Here is a 16,101-nt window from a genome sequence, read left to right as displayed (position 1 = left end):
TGGCCATGCATTTTTGTAGGTCAGACTGCCCTTCCCCTAGGGCCCTAGCTCTTCACTCATTTTCTGACTTGTGTCACATCATCCCACTAGAGGAAGGAGGGTGTGTGCATATATATATATATATATATATATATACACATATATACATACACACCAAGTTCTGTGTATTCAAAAGAGAAAAATTTTGAATTTAACAACGTTATTAAGAGTGCTCAATAAAAAAAAAAGTGATATTTTTATCGATATAGACAAATTTACATGGTTGCGACACTGGACATGCTAATGTTTCAGACAGATGGTTGGTCAAGACCACAAGTTCTCGTCAGGCGAGTTGATAAAGTTTGTCTTCCACTGAGGAAGCCCGGTTCTTAAATGAAAGATGAGAAAACTATTTGGTTAAAAAAATAAAACATGTTAAAATTTAGAGTGAGAGCAATTATGTGAAATCTGAACTCCAGATATTGAAAGTGAAGGCAGAAAAAGAAGGGGAAAGAAAAGAGAAGAAAAAAAGGGAGGGGCAAGAACAAAATCCAGTGTAATCGAGATTGTCAATGTAAGTGGAGAGGAAAAGAGTTAATTACGAAATCATAAGACAGTGAAGGAGGGTGAATGTAAATGAACTATCTATAAAGGGGGAAAGGGAGGTGACAAAACAGAAAAGATGCAATATTAATATCATAATCTAATGTAGCACATACATAAACATATATATGCATCTAGAGAGAGATATATACACACATATACGCACATTATATATCTTATTTTTCATTTTACAAGACATGAAAAATAAATATGCAAAATTTGTTAGCTAATTTTCTTTACTTGTGATAATAAATTTTAGCATGATAAAATTAAAAATAACTTCATAACAAATGATGATAATGATAAAAAATTATAGAAAAGGATAATAAAAATAACATTATATATATATATATATATATATATATATATATATATATATATATAAATAAAGATAGTCACTCTCTAAATGTTAACAGATCTTTTTCAAACATAACTCAATCCCACAACGAAAGTATATTTTTGCATGCCTTTTGTGCTATTAAAGCAGAGGAAACGCCTTGGGGTGGGGGAGAACAAATGTTGATTAACTCACATTTAATATATAATAATAGACTCCCAGAGACAGAGATACGATAGCAGAGAGACAGAAACGTTATAGAGTGTACATACATCTTTTAGGTTTCACCGATAACTCCGATCCATCGTTAATATCCTGTGCTGGTTTGTCAATGCTACAATTGGTATACGATTCAAGACGTTCATTTAGGGCTTCAATTCGTTCTTGCACTGAAAAGAAAACACAAAAATAAAAATAAAGGATTAGCAAAAAGTTGTGAGCTGTTTTTGAACAAAAACAGCAAAATTTTTAATCTTATATTTTTTATTATTATTCCTGTGTTACCACTTGCTCTGGTTCATTAGCTTCGCTGATCTAGTGGTCACCATCAATTCATTTATGTTTTTTTATATTAAATTTTCACCCCAAACAAGGCACATTGCCACTTTGGTGTAGGGGGCTACTATCAGGGACATAAGCATCAGGGGTACTGTGTAGGAAGTTGGGCAGCAAGATGTCGGTTCACATTGCACTTGAACTTCTGCATGTCAGTGCAGTCGGGGAAGCAGGGACCCGGAAAGGAATTCCAAAGTCTAGCTGCTCTCGGGAAGAAACTACTGGAGTAGACGGCTCTCTTGCATCTAGGGATCTCTACTGTGAAGGGGTGGGATTTAGCTGCTTGTCAGGTTTGTCGGGGGTATTTACGTTGTGGGGGCACAAGTGCTTGCAGTTCGTCAGAGCATTCTCCGTTAAAGTACTTGTAGAACAATTTCACCCCAAACAAGGCACAGTGCCACTAGATTGTAACGGGCTACTATTTGGGACATGATTAGCATAGACACTATGTAGGGAGTTGAGCAGCAAGATGTCTGTTCACATTACACTTGAACTTTTGCATGTCAGTACAGTCAGAGAAGTAGGAAACCCAGGAGGGAATTCCAAAGTTTAGCAGTTCAAGGGAAGAAACTATTAGAGTAAAAGGCTTTCTGGTATTTAGGGATATCTTACATGTGGGAGTGGGATTTTGCTGCTTGTCGGGAGTACTTACGTCGAGGAGGTACACAGACTTTGAGTTCGTCTAAGCACCCACCATTAAAATACAACTTCCTGTTCCAGTAGATGAATAAAGACTTGGCTACAGATAGGTTAGTTTGAAAGTCATTTTCTAAAAGCCATGCACTGTCTCTGAGAATGTAAAATAAACGTTAAACTAAATTTGATAAAATGGATTGACTGTCAGTTGAATGATAAAGATATTATGAGAGGACTGAAGATAAATGTGATTACTTATTTATGGCAAATATTTGTTAACATTGAATTTGAAGACTGCCATGCAGGGATACAGTCCCATGGTAATATGTTTTACAGATGGGAAATTTTTGGAAAGAAACTGTTCATGGAAATTCGATTTGATGTTAGGCACATAGAAGAGGAACAAAAGTTCTGTCGTTTTGACAGCAAGAATATCTTACAAGGAGAAACGAAAGATTGGAGCTCAGTCGAACACCTTTCATGAAAATGTTAGAGTAGAGAAATACTAGCACCATTTCTTCTGTGAGAAAGGAGCTGTAGAAAATAAAAGATATCAACCCCCCCCACTAGATTGTGAAGTCCATTTTGTTCTGTGTCAAGACGAGAAAGAATGCTCCTTTTGAAATTATTTCATGGCAAAACATGATACCAATTATAAGCAATTCATTGAACACATGTTTCTTTCTTTTTTTTTTTACATGGGGGTCACCACTTATTAAGGCCCGGAGGCCACTCAGGGATAAGGGTTATTTTGTGTACAGTAATCAATGAGATAGTATTGTAGTAATCATTAGTATTGGAGATTTGATAGTGTGTCTTACTTAAGGGGGCGGTTTGTCAGGAGTTTGTTTATGTTGGATTTGAAGACGTCCAAGTTGTAGTCAAGTGGGAAACAGGCAAGCGGCAGAGAGTTCCACAATCGTGCACTTCTGAGAAAGAAGCTTTGTTCATGGAATCTAGGTTTGGATTTAGGCACAGATAAAGAGTGGGGAAAATTATTGACAGTAGTTTCAGCCAGACGGGTGTTTCTCGTAAAAGATTGGCGAGAGGGGACGAGAGATTGGCGCTCAGATGAGCACTTGCCATGGAAATAACGCTAGAACAAAGACAGGCTCGCAACATCTGAGTTTGCAGGGTGGAGAAAAGGGCATCCCCCACTAAACCACGAAGTCTATTTTGTACTCTGTCAAGGCAGGATAGGCTGTTTTTAGCAGCTCCTGCCCAGATGTGGTAGCAGTACTCCATCCTTGGACGTACTTGGCTTTTATACAGATAGAGAATTGCATCAATAGTGAGATATCTTCTGGAGCGGTAGAACGATCCCACCATTTTCCCAGTGTCCTTGGCAACAGACCTGATGTACGTGTTCCATTTCAGATCAGGAGTAAAGGTCAAACCCAGAAGCTTGTCAAAACATGCAGCCTCCCCAAGACGAGAGCCATCCATTTCAATTGATGCCAGATGGGGATCAGAGCGTTGATGATGTAAAGATAGAAGCTTGGTTTTGGATGCATTAAAAGTGACCAGCCACCTCTTCCTCCACTGTACCACGCGCTCAAGATCAGAGGAGAGAGAATTGACATTTACGGCCTTTGATGTGTTGCCGTAGATGGTCGTGTCATCAGCATAGATGTCAACGAATGATTTAAGTATGTTCAACCACTACTCTTATGAGCCTATCAGAGAGAAATGGTTTAATGATGGAGAAAACATTTCCAGTGATATCGTAGCTGGAAATCTTGTGAAGTGAAGTTATTAGATCCAACTAGATTTGAACTCAACCTAGCAGAGTACATAGTATGCAACAATATCTATTACACCTATTGTACTCTGGAAGAGTTGAACTGGTTTCCTCTGAAGAAGGAAGTTTCATGATGATATCAAATTCACAAGAAGTTCCCAGTTGTTTGTATATCACCCGTCAGGAGAGATGGCAACAGCTTTTTGCAGTTCCTGCATGGAGATGTCGACGTCTTCCTACATACAACACCTGGTATTTATTTAAAGTTCACCACCTTTCGTGAACATACACAAATGCTCGCACCATTTTGCCTTTTATATATGAGACTAGCCTGGTATTTCCAAATGATCACTGATCAGGTACTGACCAGGCTCAATGTTTCACTTCGGTGATATAAATATGACCCATTGTACACCCCAGATTCAATTAATTTCATTATTGTTTTTTTTAATAAAAAAATATTTCTATTACTTTTTATACAACTTTAATACTTTGTTTTGGAAGTATAATCCAGAAAGAATATAAACAAGCCAATTTTAAAAGAGAAATTACGAGATTTTTATATTTTATTTGCAGTTTCGTGTTAGGGGTCTAAAAAATTTTGAATAAATATTTTGTGAAAATATTGAATACATACTGCTTATCATAATGTTCCTGAAATATTAAAAAATATTTTTATTATAACATCTACAATGCTTTATTTGTATATAAAAAAAGCAAACAGAAAATCGGGAGTTTTTTTTTTTTAGTTCTTAAATTTTAAATTTTAAAGGTGTTTTGATTTACAAAAAATGATACATTTTCACTAAAACTTTAAAAAAAAAATAGCAAGTTCTGTGATGGTTAATAAATACTGAAAATTTCATTAAAATTGGTTCATTTCCTGAATTGAACTCATTTAAGCGCACCATCAGACTACGGTCTTTGCTAATAAAGCTCTCTTCACTTTTCCACACACTTTACTGACCAAGCAAACGCTACATATATATAATGGTTCAGTTAGTGAGTGTATGGGAGTTTGTTTCCTATGGACTTGAAAATGACTGGGACGATTTTTATGAAATTTCACACAAATGTGTGTGGCAATGCTCTTAGATAGGTTTTGTATCAGAATATTCTCAATAAGTATCCGTAATTGATATAATCCGATGAAAGAAGGAACAGAAGATTTTGACCAAAGTTAACACCTTATACAGCCTAACATCACAAATGCATTTGAGAAGTTGTATTACCACGCAAGCAGAAAGGCCCAACATATAAACTCAACAGTAGGTTCTTTCATATGACAGGGGCACATTCGAAATGAATGTTTCTGTTTAAATCAATTGCACCATGATACTTGACTTTTGTATTTTAAACTTAAATTCAAACCAATATAAAATCAACAGTAGGTTCTTCGACATGACAGGGGCTTCAGTCAAAATGAATACAATTAGATACTATGATACTTAACTTATGTATCTTAAACTTTAATTCAAGCCATTATATGTATAAAAAATAATTTCATAAAATCAACAGCAGGTTCTCTACAGTGCAATGTAGACTACAATGTATTGTGGAGTAAGTCACTAAGGGGGTGCATGTGAAGCTTCCTCCTGGTGCACTGTGATGGGTCCCCAACTAGAGCAGGCAATCAATTCATTTGATAAAAAAACGGGCAAATTGCACCAATTTTGATGACACTAAAAATATGGGAGTGTGAAACATTGTCGATCCTCATTCAGTGCTGGGTAACGACGAGTCTCTCTGCTTGCAACATATAAAGTTCAGCATATACTTCTCATTTGTTGTATTATTCACAAGTTTTGTTGAGATTTTATTAAAAGGGAATATCTTGCAAATGTTGCAATATATTCTCCAGACACCGTGATTGTTGAAACAGTTGCTTTCTAGAGTTTGGCCAGAACCCCTTCGCAGAATTGTGACTTTAATAGTACTGGGTACCAGATTGATCTGCATTCGGTGGCATATCAAGAAGCTGGGTTGAACAATGCTTTGTCATAGGATTTCAAAGAGAAAACTAATCTATATATTAATACGATAGCGTGTATGTTATTTTCTGTGTCACGCTTACATCCGGGTTGTTTGTTATGTACTTCCATTTCTTCTCATAAATAATTTTACCACAAATTCTTCATAAGTTTTGATTTCGGTTATAAATGATGGCACTCCAGTAATCTAATTTTTTTATAAATAATTTTATCAAGAATTCTTTATAAGTTTTGGTTTTGGGTTTCGATTATGACTGAAGGAACTCAAGTTTATATAAGTTTTTATTTCGGTTCCAATTCACCCTAATCATACGGATATATTTTTTTTATTTTTGAAATCGCAACTTCAGAAAAGATTAAAAAAAATCGATAGAATATTAACTCTATAATAATATGTATGGAATTTGCAAGAATTAAAATATCATATTTAAGCATATTTTACGACCGGGCTTTGCCGGGTGTTCGTGCTAGCTTAGGTAAATACTTTTGCAGTTTTAACAAAAAGCTACAATAATATCAGAGTGTCTCCATTTACATCTACAGAATGCCAAAATCAATACGCTACATATGAAGGAGTTTCCTGTGGAATTTCCACAGGTCCCGCTAGTAAATAATTAATCATGCTGTGTATGATTTATGTGGATTATCCATGCAAGTTGATATTTACAGAGATAAAATAAACAAAGTATGACAAAAACCGTTTTTAATGTGAATTATACAACAGGGCTAAACAGACCAGTAAATATATTTCAGAATTTGGGATAAAAATTTAACCATGATGTAGTGATTAAAAGCACTGGTTAACAATCAGCTTTAAGTGACAGTCTTCTGGAGATTGAAGGTTCAATTCTTACTATAGGTGATAACTAAGAATAACAAACACATCTACCTGTTCGTAGATGATAGAATGAGAATAATCCACCTCCATGGATTAAATAAAATGAAATTATGCTCAAGTTTCAGAGTTCAAAGATTTTAAGCTTGAGTCAAAGTTTGTCTGTTTTTTCTTTTTGTTTTTTTTAAACCATTATTTCACCTTATATAAGGCACAGTGCTACTTCGACATAAGGGCTACTGTTTGAGATCAAATTTACAAGAATCCTATGTAGGGAGTTGAGCAGCAAGATGTTTATCCATATTACACTTGAATTTCTGCATATCAGTGGAGGCAGGGAAGCAGGGAGGGAATTCCAAAGTCTAACAATTCAAGGGAAGAAACTATCCAAGTAGGTTTTCTGGCATCTAAGGATCTGTACAGTGTAGAGGTGGGATTTTGCTGTGTCAGATTAGTTGGGGGTATTTATGTCCAGGGGGTACAAGTGCTTTAAGTTCATCAAAGCACATTCCATTTTGAAAAAAAAATGTAAAGGAAGGCCACGAGTTACATTGATTGAAACGAGAATAAACAAAACAAGAAACACTGTCTGAATAGCACAAATTAATTTAAAATTTGAAAACCCAGATTTAAGTCTTACGAGTCAAGGGGGAGATTTAATAGACAAAAATAACATAATAGTGACACACCAGTTCTTATTAAATCACTAAAGTTAAGCTATTTTTAACCTAGTCATTATTAGGTAGGTGACCGTTTGGGGATACAAAGTGCTGTATGCAGAGGACATTGACAAAAAAAAAAAAAAAAATCAATAAGATAAAATAACTGAAAACTTAATGTCGTCATCTCCCTTGACCGGCATATACATGTAACCGGGGACTACCTGTGAATTTAATATTTCCTAGAAACTTCCTTTTTCTTTCTTTGGATGAAGTCAATTCGTCCAGATAAATGTTGTATCAGGTAGGTGGATTCTTAAGATGTATCCATTCAATCTTTCCATGAAAATGGTATTTAGAAATTAGGTGTAATTGATGGACGGACAGAGTATTTTAGAAATATGTTGAAAAAAAAAAAAAAAAAAAAGAAAAACTCCAAGATAATTACTAAAAGAAGAGAAGAAAAATATTTTAATTTTAACTATTCAACTGGGTGTAACAGTAATTCTGTTTTTCTCAAATTTCAATAAAATCCATGTGAATGAATGGAAAGATTTACAAAAAATAAATAAATAAAAAATAAAATAAATATATATATATATATATATATTATACATAGAAATCATAATTAGGAGGTGGAATTTTATTTAATTCATTATCGTTGGTTCAACATCAGCTTTACATGTTAGCATGCATGAGAGGACTTTTGCATGTGGTTTGCATCTTGCGCTTGATCGTGATGTGGTGCTATTTCTGTGCAGTTCTAGGAGGTCAACCCTCCCAGGCTTTGTCACCTTCTCTCTTTAAGAAGGGGTTAGTTTATTGCTAATCACCTGAGACGCTCTTACTGGAGAATGCCGACAGGGCTGCCCAGGCACTTTTTCTAGGTCAGAGTGTTCATCCTCGGGAACGCCGACTTCTCAGTCCTACTTTCCGACCCTGGTGTCATCATCGTTCTTGCAATGGGAGAGAATTAAATATCTTAAAAATAAAGCCTATATTATTTATTATACTTTAGACATGTATTTCCACAGAGATTGAGTGACGTGGCTAACCATTTTAGCCTTTATATTGTTTTGTTTTTTCTTTTTACTAATGTGTCATCTCTTATCAAGGCCTCCTGGCCACTCGAGGATAAATGTTAAAGAGATTGTCATTTGAAAGAAGAAAAAGAGCGCCACCAAATGAAGATTGAAATCAACTAGAGGAATAGACATAGGATGTCTTGAGAGGAATTGTTTATCCAAGAAGACGGCTCAACAAGTATTTCTTTATATGTGACTTGTAGACAACCTAGTTGTAGTTGGATGGGAAGCAGGCTCATGGTATTTAGTTCAATAGAATTGACTTCCAAATCAACCTATCTCTGGTCAGGTCTTTATCTCTTTCAGTCCATTTTTATTGTTTCCTGTCATATTTTCCTTGGCTTTCTCTGTGAATTGGACCTGCTACCTCAACTGTTTTACATCTATTGACTCCAGAACTTTCATCTATTCTTTCAACAGTCATACCAAAATCTCCTGCTATGCACACATCTCTATACGGTCAAGATTTAAGGAAGGTGCTTGTCTGTATGGGGAAATTGGGTACACATTATTTGGATTATTCAAACTATTATTCTCACAAGGACTTCTCATGCAATGGATAAAAGTGCTAAGTTAGTCTTCTGAAGGTTGAAGGTTCAATCCTCAGTATGAGAGATACTAAGAATACTATTATGAATTATTTCAGGCTTCTACCCGATCATGGCTGACAGAACAAAGACAAGCTACCTCCATGGATTTTATTCAAAATTAATAGAGGGTGGGGAGCTACCTAGCCAGGTCGTAAAATATGATTAAATATATTTTAATTTGTGCAAATTTCGTATTTATTATTAGAGAACCAATTCTCTATTGAATATTATATTGTACCTAATATATAGTACCGATTTCCAAAGTTAAAAAAATTAAAAAGAAAAAAACATGACTTAGATGTCATCAGCTAGAATCAAAATGAAACATTTAATGCTCTAGTTGCATTTCCTACTGTTTGAGCAATCAATACATAAGAAAAATTTTAAAATTAAACCACTTCAAGCTATTTGCACATATGCAGAAGTAATAAAAATAGGTTCCAGTTATTAATCCAGCAAAACATATTTTACTCGTTAAAACCATCCTTGGTGTACAATTACTATTTCCTGTAAACCTCAGTGTTATGTCACCAATAGTTTAAGAGTTTATCGGTTAAATATTTTCACACACACCTACATCTGTTCTATTTATATGGATTCTGGCGCAGATTCACAAATTCAACAAAGATTTATAAGTATAACAAAATGTGCGTGTGGCGAAGGTCATTGTGCAGATAACATCCGACATGAGAACAGTAGTCCAAATAATCTGAATACAAAATTATGAATTCTCATCTCAAAAGTCCCAAATCAAAAATTTGTTTTTTTTATAAGATGAGGTTGTTGAAAATGAAAGCACCAGATTTTCTCTAAATCTAAATGATCAGTAGGAAGGTGGGTACCACCAACTGTGAAATAGTTCAGAAGTTTTGTATTGTTGGGTTTCAGTAGAGCCTGCAAATAAAGGGAAAGGTCAATTTTGCGGAAGCAAGGTCAAAAGAGATGAAGAGAACAGTATGAACTTGATTTCTTCATACAGGAAAAGGTCATCTTTCATTGATCGATTGAACTGTGAGGCCGAGAAAGTACGGAATGGTAATATGCAGGATTGATAAAGTTTAGTTAATTGGAATGACGTTGCTTCATGGAACGAAGATAGGAGGGGGGGGGTGAAAAACATTAATATTGGCATTCCTTGTCAGATGTTTTGTTTTGTTTTTTTCGCTTTAGTTCATACACAGTCACGCACGTCAACTCTCTTCAAATTAAAATGTGCAGTCTTATCCAATCACTAGCTTCCAAGTTCACCTTGGCCAGAAAAAAATGTTCCGAAGATTAAAGAGATCCACATTTCTGCATATCTGCATAACCAATTATTAAGGATAATCTCTAATGCTGGGTATAAATGCTGTTGATAAAATAGCCGGAAAAATCATCCGATCATCCTACCGCTCCAGGAAGTACCCTGATTCCTGATGGAAATATTCTGAATAAGATGTTTGGTGATGTTCAATAAGTGAGTTTATTATAATTGATGTTGCTTTTTGCACATTTTACTTAAGGAGAGGTTTTATATAAACTTTCAAAAGAACTTTCAACAGGAAACATGAGTTGGAACAATTACATCGAGGGCATTGCCAGGGCCGCTGCAAGGAAGGTAGGCTCTCTCTACCGTGCTAGAAAACTACTAACACCCGAAAAGTATCCTGTACCCCTATAAGGCAACCATTCGCCCATGTATGGAGTATTGCTGTCATATTTGGGCTGGTGCATCGGCTACTAGTCTCTCGCTCCTTGACAAGGTTCAAAAGAGAGTCGCAAATCTGATAGGCTCTTAACTGGCATCTAAGCTTCAGCCTCTGTCCCATCGACGAAATGTTGCATCCCTTTGCCTGTTCTACAAGTATTTTAATGGTGAATGCTCTTACGAACTGCAAGCACTTGTGCCCCCACGACGTGAACACCCTCGACAGACCTGACAGGCTGCAAAATCCCACCCCCACACTGTAGAGATCCCTAGATGTAAAAGATCTTTCTACTCCAGCAGTTTCTTCCCCAGAACCACTAGACTTTGGAATTCCATTCCAGGTCCCTGCTTCCCCAACTGTACTGACGTGCAGAAGTTCAAGTGCAACGTGAACCAACATCTTGCTGCCCAAATCCCTACATAGTACCCCAGTAGTTGTTGCCCCTGATAGTAGCCCCCTACACGAAAGTGGAAATGTGCCTTGTTTGGGGGGGGGAAATGTAATAAAAAAAAAATTAAAAACAGAAGGAACTCTCAAATATTGGAGGAAGTTAATTTTGATTAACCAAAAAAAGGAGGAAGAGCACATCACCTCTGCTAAACTGACTTTCTTAAACAAGGAAATCACCTTCCAGAACATTCGTTTTTTTTGGAAATCACACAAAAAACCGACTAAGTATCTTTTTGTTGTAATCGGAATTGTAATATATATTTGATTGAATGCAATAATTGTCTTTGGTTGGTTTGTCACTACATTTATCAAAAAAAAAAAAAAAAAAGATGATTGTTCCTAAACAAAAGTGTTTTTGCCTTTACTGTACAAGTTAGAAATAATCTTACAAATAATTTCTAACAAATCCTTTACCTGTATAAGAATGGAGTACTGCTGACATATCTAGAGAGGGGGGGGGGCAAATTTTACCCTGCATGATTTTATCCAATCAATTTTTTTTTCAAGCCGGTCAACCTTCCTGTGATTCAAGATATCCAAGGAAGAGAATGAGTGTGTCATAAATATACCAGTTCATCCTTTCTTTCTCAAGTTTTTGAGATAAAGATTGATTATTCATATTTGGATTCTCCAGACTACCGTTCTCATCTGGAGTGCTATTTTCAGGTCTCTATCTACTGTGTCACAGGCCCCAAAAGTGCAGTGAATACAGACATTGAGTCTCTACGGTTCTAGATGAGCATTGTCTGAAGATGGTTTCAATCCTAAAGTAGGCCAGAGGATTAGTTGGCTAAAACGTGGTGAAAAAACAACAACTGTGGAAGGCAGTAATTACTAGGGCTATGACAGCAGCACATTCTTTTCATTGTTTTGACTCGGTTGTGCATCTGTTAAAATCTTATATACTTTTATATAGAGTAATGTGGTTCTCGGTTGATTAACTGTGTCTGCCTGTGTTGGTATATACTCGAGAGTCAAAACAATGAAAAGAATATGCTGTTGTCATAGCCCTAATAATTACTAGGGATACAGTTACAAGACTCAGCATTCCTATCCTGTCACGGTTAACTACCTGAAGAAGGCCAGAGTATTAGTTGGCTGAAAACGTGGTTAAACAGCAACTACTATGAAGATGAGGATAACAGTCCACAAAAGAGTGATTACACAATTTATGAAGCCTCGTCTAAAAATATTCCAATAAAAATAATATATAAGACTCCATTTATTAAAAAAATAAATAAATAAAAAATTTTTTTTAAAAAAGACATTTTCTGGTCCCAAGTGCTATGGAGGTCACTCAGATTTATAGCCTAGATATCGTAGCACCAAATGTCATCCCATTCCATGCGTTTCGACTGGTGGCTCTGTCAATTGTTTTATGTCTACACTGCGTTTAAAAAGGTCGCAAAACTTGCTGATAATTCAGTCGAAAAATTGGTTAACTGGCCAGTTGGCAATTTCACATAAAAATAAGTAAAATAAGTAAAAACAATACTTACGTGATAGATTTTCACTGTATAGATTCTCAAATTCTCTCTCAATCTGTCCAAAAGATCTGTAAAGTCGAGTTCTGAAAGACAACAGAAAAACATCAATCAAAATCGATTCACGTGGCATCATTCTATTATGAAAACAGAATTCACAAAAATGTAGCCTCGTTTTGAAAAATAAAACTCTTCTTCTCTGATGGATATTTTACTATCTCAAATTTATAAGAAATATTTCAAGTTAAAAAACAATCTAATGATTTTTTTTAAATAAAATTTTTGCATCTTAACATGGTTTCAAAACAGTTTATCTGGTTCTTCAAAATTCGAAGTTTTCTTTTCAAGATGCTTCACACTAGAGCTTTTTTTCGTTGTTACCAAAACCATACACCTAAATAAAAAAAATAAAAAAAATAATAAAAAACCTCAAGAGTAAAAAGTTCTTTTCCATACTTCCACACACAGGGACACTGACGCAAAACCTCAATACAACAATGGTGTAAAAAAAAAAAACTTTCATCCTTTTCCTTAGATGAGAAATATTTTTAAGTTAAAAAAAAATTAAAAAAAAAAAAAAAAAAAAAAAAAAAAAAGTCGAATGATTTTATTTTAATAAAATATGATTCAAAACAGTTTTAGTCAAAATTATAAAAAAGTAAGTCCATGAATATTTCTAACAATACTCCTTTGCAAATATCACATGGCATTTATCTATGATCACATAGCAATTTTAGATTTCATTCCTCATAGTAGGTATGAAAAACCAGTCACTTTAACAAGTAAAAAAGGGTGAATATAGTGAAATATTTTTCAATTTTAATTTGAGATAGTACATTTATTTTTTTAGAGTTATTTTGATAAGATTTGGATGCAAACTACAGTTAATCCTACTAAATTGATCTAGTACAGAATTTAGCACAATATGAGAACTTAATTTTAATGTATTTTAATATATTATGTGTATGTGTACATGTGTGTGTGTGTGTGTGTGTGTGTGTGTGTGTGTGTGTGTGTGTATATATATATATATATATATATATATATATATATATATATATATATATATATATATGTATATATAGTTTGAAGAAGCTTTGAGTTAAACAAAAAAAAAAGAAAAGAAAGAATGCGGTTTAAATTCCCGGAAAAAAAACTAAACTAAATTTAACCTATCGCAGCTTTAGCATTTACATAATCCGACTTCTAAAAAGTTCATAATTACAAAAGATTATTCAATTATATAAGGATGAAAAAGCAAAAGGAGAAAGAAAAAACAAAAGCGTTAACAAAAATTGTTAAATAGAAATAAACTTAGCATAAGCTGATTTCTCAAAAGTCTTCAATTATAAAAACAGAATTTAACTACATAAGCATGACAAGAGAAAACCTTAACTAAAATTTTGTAAATAGAAAACGGGGATCCTCAGCTGCTTACCATGTAGCTGTTTCGGAGATTTAAAAACAGGACAGCTGTTAAATACATGGGTCTCCAGTGGATAATACCACTTCCCCAATACAATATATAGATAAATGTGTGTTATATATATATATATATATATATATATATATATATATATGAATAAATAAACTTCTGTGTGTATATAAAAGTGAAAATGTGTGTGTGTATGTACAAAATAACTGTCAAATCTTGAGTCTCTAGACCTAAAATTGACAAAAAGTATTGAGATTTGGGAAAATCTTTTTAATCAGTTTTCGGCCAGAAATTTTGGCTGTCAAGGCAATTTGACCTTTAAAAACTCTACCAAACTCCTCCCCCAATTTCAGGTCTAAACACTTGAAATCTTTAAATGTAGCTTACTTGGACATGGACCAAACTTTTTAATTTGATTTGACTCCCAAAAAATAAATGTTAAAGGGTTAAAATTGGGGTCAAAGTTAAAAAAATTTGACCTCTGCAGTCTATCAAATTACTCAGCCAATTTTTGTTCTAAACATTTGAAATTTTACATAAAGGGTATTCAGACATATGGCAAGCATTTTAATCAGTTTGGGCTAATTTGGCTGCCAAAAGGTCAAAGTTGAAAGAGTTGACCTTTGCAGATTCTACCAAATTTTTCCACCAATTTTGGGTCTAAACACTTGAAATTTTAGATGTAGGTAACTTGGATATGAGTAAAACTTTTTATTTTAATTTGAGACCAAAATAATAAATGTTAAAGGCTCAAAATTGGGTCCAAGTTAAAAAAAATTAACCTCTGCGGTCTCTACGAAATTACTCAGACAAATTTTGGTCTAAACATTTGAAATTTTACATAAAGTGTATTCACATGTAGGGCAAGTTATAAACAGCACATAGGGCCCGAGCAAAGCCGGGTTGAACTGCTAGTATATATATATGAGAGAAAAGAATAGACACCCAAAGAAATAGTTTATTTCAATAAATATTGAATTTATACAACAAAACTGAAAATGAAGGGTCACAAATTTAATAACTAATACTCGGTTGGCATTCTACCTAAGCTAGGCCTCTACTAGACATGGCATTGATCAGTTGACGAAAATCATCTGGAGGAATTTCTTGTCATGTCTTGCGCAATAATACTAAAAGTTCAGGCTTAAAAAATGGCTTGGGGGAAGGGGCCAAGGTCCGGTCTGGGTTAGGGTTTAATATGCCCCACAGATTTTTAATTGTCCTCTCCAAGATTGGATGTCCAGATAAGTATCTAAAAATCTCGAGAATTTTTCATGATGACATGACAGCAGTTGTGGTCGGCAATGGCGGCTTGGAAACATCTCCCTTCAAAGTTGACAACGGTGTCAAGCAGGGCTGCACCATTGCCCCAACCCTGTTCGCTATCTACATCTCCACCATCCTTCACCTCACCAAGCAGAATCTACTTAAGAGAATTAAACTCATATACAGGACAGATGGCAGACTCTTTAACAATAACAGGTTTAGGGCAAAAAGCAAGGTCCTTGCTTCGTCCATCATGGAGCTTCAATATGCAGATGACAATGCACTGGTTGCTCATTCAGAAGTGGACCTCCAGAGCATTTTGGGTGCCTTTGGGAGAGCCTATCGGCTCCTGGGACTTGACCTTAACATCAAAAAGATCCAGATCCTATACCGACCAGCTCCTGGCACACACCTACAATCTTTATGGAAGGCAACACCTTAGAAAATGGATCAATCTGCCTACCTTGGCAGCCTTCTCTCCACAAGATCTATCATCAACACAGAGATTCAACACTGCATCGGATGCGCCAGTGCAACTTTTGCTAGACTACGGAAAAGGATGTTTGAAAATCGGGACATACAGAGCAGAGTCAAGCTGCTTGTCTATAAAGCAGACATCTGAAGGCCCTGAAGCAGTATCACCAGCGCTGTCTTTACAAGATCCTCAGGATTGAATGGGAGGATCGACGAACAAATGTAAGTGTCCTGAAGGAGGCCAACATACCTACCATCACCACAACCATCATCTGACACCAATTGCAATGGAT

General features: G+C 35.1%; 1 protein-coding gene across 1 annotated transcript in view; it reads right to left on the bottom strand.

Moving 5' to 3' along the window:
- The window catches only part of LOC145258166 (WD repeat-containing protein 37-like), a gene marked incomplete in the record, with an annotated part of 749,116 nt that overhangs the window by 627,534 nt on the left and 105,481 nt on the right, over window positions 1–16,101 (bottom strand). The window contains 2 exon segments of the mRNA XM_080115977.1: window positions 1,192–1,308; window positions 12,649–12,719. Of these exon segments, the coding sequence (XP_079972103.1) occupies window positions 1,192–1,308; window positions 12,649–12,719 (188 nt within the window).

This window comes from Euprymna scolopes, chromosome 33, assembly GCF_053919585.1.
Source record: "Euprymna scolopes isolate OS-2025 chromosome 33, ASM5391958v1, whole genome shotgun sequence".
In the NCBI taxonomy this organism is placed as follows: Eukaryota; Metazoa; Mollusca; class Cephalopoda; order Sepiida; family Sepiolidae; genus Euprymna; species Euprymna scolopes.
Note: the sequence above shows the minus strand (reverse complement) of the source record. Positions and strands in the feature narration are given on the sequence as shown.